At 38.8% G+C, this 7,924-nt stretch overlaps 1 protein-coding gene across 1 annotated transcript; it reads right to left on the reverse strand.

Annotated features, from left to right (window-relative positions):
* LOC110265365 lies at positions 561 to 3,492 on the reverse strand. Its single transcript, XM_021108329.1, has 5 exons — positions 3,342 to 3,492; positions 3,109 to 3,300; positions 2,957 to 3,038; positions 2,786 to 2,844; positions 561 to 732 (listed from the first exon to the last, which is right to left on the reverse strand). The coding sequence occupies exons 1-5, from the start codon at positions 3,490 to 3,492 to the stop codon at positions 692 to 694; spliced, it is 525 nt and encodes a 174-aa protein (XP_020963988.1). The 3' UTR covers positions 561 to 691.

A 7,924-nucleotide genomic window follows, 5' to 3' on the forward strand; every position in this document is an offset into this window, starting at 1 on the left:
AAACAGGTCGACTCGAACAGAATTCAAGACACACAACTGAATAGCCTCGAGAAAAAGTTTCTAACGTTCCCCCAAAACCCGCGATTCGCTTTACTCAAAACTCGCGTATCATCTAGGATAACCCGTTAGTACTTTCATTTACATAATTCACTAGTATTAAGCCGGCCAAACTTAATACCAAGAATTATGCAATGCAAGACTAACAGCATTAATCAATAGACCGTCATGTGTATAAAGCTCTAATTCTCGTCATTCGACAAGGCCTAATACATGACAAACGCTCAGAGTATGCAACTGAAGCATAGTCGGTCCATTCCTCAGGCTCTACAGGAAGGACTGCTTTGATACCATAATGTAACACCCTAACTACCAAAGCTCACGCTTCCGGCTGCGCGACTCTGATAGGTCGGACATTACGACGACACTTATACTATTTAATACTAAAATATGAGCCTGTTTAAAACTTTAAACCACAACACCGCTCCCAAAAATACTTTCATTCGATAACATACATCCATAAATACCATACAACTTACAAAACCCATAAAGAGTACATCCATATATATACATATACATATATAATATTACAAGCATTAACCAATAAAATTCCTATCCCTCTTGCAGAATATCTCAAGATAAAGGCGAGGGTACAGATAATAGTCTAAAGCAATACAAAGCATTTCAACAACAACTAAATAAACTCTTCGTGACTTCTGCGCCCATATCCTGAAAGGAGAAAAATGTAGGGGGTGAGAATATCATCCTCGAAAGGGTTCTCAGTAGAGGGTTTTTGGGAATTACCGTAATAGGATACGTGAAGATAAACCGTACCAGTGATTAATAACTGTCTTATGCCTCTTTCCAAAAACAACGGTTTACAATAAAAGTAAAGTCGGAAATCTTTTCTGAAAGAGGAACTGTTCAATTCTCAAAAACTCAAAAGTCTTTCAAAAAGTTTATCTAAACTGAACCAAAATAAACTTTCATATTTTATTCCAAACCAAAAACACAAAGCCGAAATCAACCATCAGTTCATCTCATTCCAACCACGGCCCTAAGCCCAAACAATCCAACAACAACCAATCACCACAGTCCAACAGAGTCCCAGTAGCCAACACAAATAGGAAGATGCAAGCACAAACAAACAGTTATTGCAAGTAGAACAGTTAGCAATTAATCACATAGGCAAACCAAGTATAATATGCACACCCAAACAATGTCACATAAATGCATATGATGTATGCCTGTCCCTAGTGGCTGATGATATCATCTGTCGGTTATAGAGCCAACCCGACAAGTCCTGGTAGCTAACCATTGAACTGTCCCTCTGTCGCGCATCCCCAACTCGAGTTATACTCAACATAAACTTGATCATAATCATGATCCATATCCATCACCTTCACTGGTGAATATTTAGGGGGGCGAGCTCATCCGGGACTTTCACAGTGCCCATCCACACTTACGACATAGGGTCAAAAGAGCTTCGAGTCTCAACCTGGAGCACGTGGTGGCTAGCCACTACTTTCTCCCATCGAAACTCTTATCTCCGATAGTGGAAGTGCAACATTCACATTTATCAATGATTCAGCATAAACATGCATTCAATCTCATCCATGGATCAACATCCATCTCAGCCATCCGGCTCACGGTTCATTCCAGAACCAGCCAATATTCATATCATACACAGCCATTCCGGCTCACGGTTCAATCCAGAACCAATCAATATGTATAAACATACACAGCCATTCCGGCTCTCAACAAAACAGCACTTCCACATTCAAAATCATCAACTTCATGAAATCGGCATTTAAGCCATAAATCATTTTCTCAATTCATTTCACTTTGAAATCAAGTTTCAACTCTTTTCAGCCTTGGCTTTAAAGATCTCATTTCTCAAATCATCTCGGCTCATAAGCCACTTTTACTCAAGGTAAATTCCCCTTTGAAAACAATGCCACTCTCGGCACCCTCTTTCCAAAACTTCCATAATCATGGCAAGTGTAAAATCTCCTTGAGATATTCAAAATCACCCATCCAACAATGGGATTTTATAACAAAGGTTTCTCGGCAGAGTCCCAAGTCTTTAGGGGAGAATAACATAACTCATTTCGCCAAATTCATTTAAAATCATTAAAACATTGGCTTTCCGATTTGAGTAATAAAATAGGATCTAAGCCAAACTGAGTCACGTAATCATTTACTTCTTTTAAAGCCGTTTCCTTTACTTAAGCAAAACCGACTTCAACCCCCATGATAAATTCTAGAACGTTTCAACTGTTCAAAATTGTTTTAGTCTTGCAAGAATTCAGAATTCAAAGAGTACTTAAACCTTTCTCAAAACATTTCAAAATGAAACTTGTCAGTAGATATTCAGGTTCTTTCAAAGTCATTGAAACTTCTTTAATTGAAACCCCCAAGTCAAATTCAAAGGCATAAACCCTTTTCACATTCAAATAGCTTTAAAACACAAGTTTCCTCTAAATAACTTTCTCCTAAAAGAGATACAATGCCTTTCTTAAGAAGCAAGACTAAATCACAATTTCCTCTTTACTAACTCATTTCGAAAACATGAATCATCCTTTTCTTGATAATTCAATTAAAATAGTAGAAGCCTTTAACTCATCATTTGCCAGACAACATTTCAATAAAGACTTAAATACACATCCTCACATCAGTACCCATATGTAATAATTCCAATATACAAAATATAGTTTTCGAAAAGCGCCCCTACCTCAAAACGCAATTCCATAATCCAGACGTCTCACAGAGTCCTTTCCGCCTCATCCCGAACTGACGGCAACCAAAACCTCAGCTCCAATCACATTCGCAATAACCATAGCAACACTAATCGCAACATACAATAATCAGGACTCTACCCCACGTTATCAAAACTCGTATTCATTAACCGAACACAACAGAATACTCATGCGAGATCATTCGAAACATAATTTCTTACCGAAACAACACAATGAGGCAACTGCGATTTCGAACCGGCCCGACAACAGCTCCGGCGGCGGCCAGAAGCTCCGGCGGATCAACTGGAAAAACCGTACAGCATCAAAACCATCTCGAAAACTAAAAAGGCAGAAACCTCGAATGAACCCTTACCGGCAATTTTTCCGGCGACGGCAGAAGTAGCCAGAAGCTCCGGCGATGGTCCCGGGAGTCGCAGAACCACTCCTGGCAACCAGAACCCTTTTCTGATGGCGGCAGTTCCGACCGAGGCGGCGCCGGTGACGCGATCGGTGGCCAGTCTCGGTGGTTGGGTTCCCAGCACACCTTCAGATCTCTCTATCTCTCCTGCTCAGCGTGACTAAACGGCCTTCCTTTCAACGGCGCACCGGCGGCGAACCCTAGCAGTGGCGGAGGTAGGTGGCAGTTTCTGACGGCCATGGAAGCTCCGGCAGCGTCGCGGGTGGTCTTCCCCTTCTCTCCCATCGGGTCATCTCTCTCTCTCTCCTCGGGTTTCTCTGACAATAGCGGCACAATCATCGGCAAAAGCTCAATGGGACAGCGGCGGCGCGAGCTTGGCAGCAGTGAGGCGTAGGTCGATCTCCCTGGTTCGCGAGCTCTCTCTCTCTTTTGCGACGAGAAGGCAGCGACGGCCCAACATCCTCACGCGTGGCGGCCCGGCGATGGCTCCACGGGACAGCGATGGCGCGATTGGGTAGCTCGCGGCGAGGCATGGCATGGTGGAGGCAGTGCCATGGTGCTGCGGACAGCTCCCCCTCCAGCTCGACGGCGACGAGACGCGCCTCCCTCTCTCCTCCTCCCGCTGGCTCACTGTTTTTCTTTCCGGGAAAGGAAACTTTGTGTGAGTTGCTGATGGGAAAAGAAATGGGGTGGCAGCTACAGGTTTTCAAATTTGAGTTTGCTGAGGGTGAAAAGGGGGAACCGGGTCATGGGTTAGGGTTTCAGGGTTAGGGTTTCAGGGTTAGGGTTTCACTTTTGAAACTTAGGGTTAGGGGCAATTTGGTACTTTCAAACAAAAATAGGAATAATATATTAATTGTAACCCAAATTAAATCCAACGCTAATTATATATAGAAGGTACTATTTGCTCCTCATTTTTACAAATTATTTTCAATAAATTGTCCAAATCAAATAATTAGGAATAATATAATTAAATCCTTTATTTCCTCAAAACAGTAGTATTAATATTTAAAATATTGCTTATCTAATCCAAATCATGTAAAACCCCTCTTATTTCATAACTGCCAAATTTATAATCTGAATATAGAAAATAACCCAATAATTATAAAATTGGATAAAAATCATAACTCGTCTCAAATCCAATAAATCAAAACTTGCCTTAATTATCTTTAATAAAATGATTTCTGAAATTAAGGCTATAGATAACAATATGATTTGAGACTTGATCATAATAATACTTTTTAAAGGTTCTGGGTCTTACATTAATTGTGATTAACGAACTACCAGTTGATTAATTATCTAGATTAGGCATTTTTTTCTTTTTTTTTTCGTTTTTTTGGGCATTTACTTTGCCTTTTTTATTTCTCTTTTCTCATTGCAAATTAAGTGTTTGTATTATTGCCTCACTAAGAATTCTTTAGTTGTGACACAAGGAATTTTAATTTCTCTTGGTGGTTGTGTTTGATACAATATTTTTCAATTAAAATGAAGTTTACCTCACATGTTGATCAATCATATTACATGGGATATTGCCCACCACCACAAAATGATTCATGTCATTATCCTCATGGTGGATGGGAATATCAACAAGAAATGATGGATCATGAGCAATCAACCCAAATGGGATATGCCCTAAGGTCACATAATGATCAAGCAAGTTACATGGGGTATTTCCCACTACTACAAAATGATTCAAGTTACTATACTAATTATGGTTGGGGATATGAAGATCAAGGAATGATGAGGTTTGAGCAATCAAACCAAATGGGAAACTTCCCAAGGTCTCAAAATGATTCATACTCCTATGAATGGAACAATTATCCAAATTGTGATTGGGAAGGACAAAACCAAAGAGAATTTAATGTTTCCTATCCCATTCATTAAGAGCCATCACCTCTTAATTGTCCAACCTCACCTCCTAGTTTTACATGTCTAAATTCTTCATCACTTAAGGGCAATTTTGCACGGTTAGAAGCCACAATGGCACGGTTAGAAGGGGGAGAGAGGATGGAAAGTAGTATGGAGGATTTCATCCAATGGTCTAGGAAATTTAGAGAGGAAAAAGATATCACCTTCAAGAACATTGAAGTGCATATAGACCGACTTGCTAAATACTTAGCAAAACCCACCAATACCTTTCCAAGTGAAATTAAGAACACCCCAAGGAAAGAATACAAGGCCATGGATGAAGTGGTGCTTAGCAAGGAGGATGAAGACCAAATGATAGGTGAAAAGGAGGAATTGGAAAAACAAGAAAAAGAGGCACCCATACCAAGTGAGACTCCAATGAAGAAGGAGGAGGTTGTGAGAGTATATAAGCCTAGGGCTCCATATCCACAAAGGCTACATAGGGTGACAAAGGAACATGCAAACTCACTCCCAAAGGAAGCAATGCAAGACCTTACAAAAGAAAGGGAGCAAAACAACCAAGGGAGTCCACACTCCAATGAAGTAGAGAGTTGCATGGAGGATGATTTAGTTGAACCATCAATCCAAGAGGTTCTTGATGAAGAGGACACTCCAACCATCACACAACACCTAAGTCTTGCAATCAAGGAAGTGAAGGCAATCAAGGAAAGCACTCAAAGAAGGATTGTGACCCAGAAACAAAAGACAACATTCATGAAAAAGAGAAGGTCAACAAAAAGCAATCCAAACCCCACCCCAACAAGCAAGAGGAATCAAGCTAATAACAACAAAATGAGGCTTGTTAGGAGGCAATCAAATCAAGGGGCATCAATCTTCTCTTCTTCTCCCTTGAAGTCATTTCTCTTAACCAATTGGAAGAAGAGGAAGAAAATTTAGAACCGCATGTCAAGCTAATGACATTAAAAGAGCGCTTGTTGGGAGGCAACCCAACCTTTGGTAACATTTTCTTTCTTTGCTTAGTTTACTTTCAATAATTTGGCATATGATTGCATTCTAAGTTTGGTGTTGCATGCAACAATTTGATCTTCAATCTTTAGTGGGTACTTGCATCATTCTAAAGTAAAAGTGTCACACTAAGTTTGGTGTTGCCACTTACCTTTCATGCATTGTACCATGCACAACTCACTTATTAATGCAATCACATTGTCTCTTTTCTTTGTGTCTTGATTGTTATCTTTAATTTTGCTTGCTTAAACACATGCATCACTCACTTTCTTGAAGACATTCATGATTAATCATAAATTCAATCACCACTATTTTATTTGTTGCTTGAGGACAAGCAATCATTCTAAGTTTGGTATGCGAAGGAAGGAATAGGAGGAAAATGACAACAATGAAGATGAACTAAAAGGTGGTTAAGTTCCTTTTCCTCTTATTTATTCTCTATACTTTCAATTGCTTGATTGTCTTCCATTTTTTTAAATGCATGTGTGTTCTTCTCTTGTGAATAAGCTTAGCTTGATATTTGAATTGTAACATGTTGCTATGATATTATAACTACCATCTTGAATTTTGTGAGCCAAAGTAATTAAGTATCATGATCATAAACAAACAAGGTAATTAAAGAAGAGCCTAGCATGAGCATATAAGTATTGGAAGGCTAGCATGACTATTGTTGCTCAATTGCACTTAAATTTGTTTAATTGAAGTTTTCATCTAGGACATTTTATGAAATTTTTGAAATATTAAAAACCTTAAAGAAGCAAATAAAGAAAGAAAAAGGGAAAAAATGAGAAAGTTGAAGGCTCTGAGTACCAATGACAATTTATTAGTCAAGTACTTGTGGTGTTTATGTATCAAGCAAAAAACTTGAAAACAAAACACTTAGAGTCAAGGCTAGGCTCAAGGGCAAAGCATTCCCTCAAAGCTCAAGGCTCTGAGCACCAATGATTAGAAGGAAAGTAAAGAAAAGAAACAACTGAGCTTAAATAGTCCTCTAATTAAATGCTTGTGGTGCTTATATATCAAGTGGTAATATTTGAAACCAAAGCATTTAGAGTCGTAGCTTTCAAAAAATGGTGCAAAGCACCCAAGAAGCAAAACTATGAAAAGAATGAAAAGCTTGTTCAAGGAAGGAACATAAAGAAAAAGATTTCATAAAATGAGCTAGATAGAAACATCAATCATTTGAATTTCTTTTGTGATTGTAGCATGCATAAGAAACTAGCTAGCCAACCATTAACATAAAAATTGCTACTCTTCTCACCTTGGTTTGTCAAACTTTATTGCATGATTCTTTGTTTGCTTGAGGACAAGCAACGTTTAAGTTTGGTGTTGTGATGACTGCGCATCATGTTAAGTTTTTCTATGCTTTTTCATATCAAAAATTAGTTTATAATACCCAATTATTGAGTATTTGTAGTGCTTAAGTTGAATATTGCTTTGATTGATTGAGTTAATGAATTTTGTAGGAAATGGTGAAAAAAGAAGCAACGAAAGCACTAATAGAGGAAGCACACTCCCAAGGTGGCAAAAGAGTTGGAAACAAACTCAAAGAGAAGCAAAGAAGATTTGCAACCCTGACCTCTTCACACTCAAACAAGAATAACTCGAGCTACAAAACTTCAAATGAGGTGCTCTTAGTGCCATTCAAAAGTATACTTTCAGAGCTTTCCAACCATATATAACACTCTATAGTGGACACTGTATTTGAGGGTACAAATTTCTATTCATTTAACTTCACAATTTCAGCGTAAAACAAATCTCTGCACTTCGCCAGACTGACCTCTTCACTTTCAAATGATCATAACTTGGGCTAGAGAAGTACAAATGACATGATTCCAGCAGCATTAGAAAGCTAAGATCTAGAGCTTTCTAATGTTATATAATAGTCTATAGTGGG

Source organism: Arachis ipaensis, chromosome B08, assembly GCF_000816755.2.
Source record: "Arachis ipaensis cultivar K30076 chromosome B08, Araip1.1, whole genome shotgun sequence".
Taxonomy (NCBI): domain Eukaryota; kingdom Viridiplantae; phylum Streptophyta; class Magnoliopsida; order Fabales; family Fabaceae; genus Arachis; species Arachis ipaensis.

Coding starts and splice junctions, on each gene's coding strand:
- LOC110265365 (XM_021108329.1), bottom strand. CDS start 3,492: ATGATTGTGCCGCTATTGTCAGAGAAACCCGAGGAGAGAGAGAGAGAT. Junction 3,301..3,341: donor ACTGCTAGGGTTCGCCGCCG/GTGCGCCGTTGA, acceptor CACGCTGAGCAG/GAGAGATAGAGAGATCTGAA. Junction 2,845..2,956: donor TGCCTCATTGTGTTGTTTCG/GTAAGAAATTAT, acceptor TGTTGCGATTAG/TGTTGCTATGGTTATTGCGA.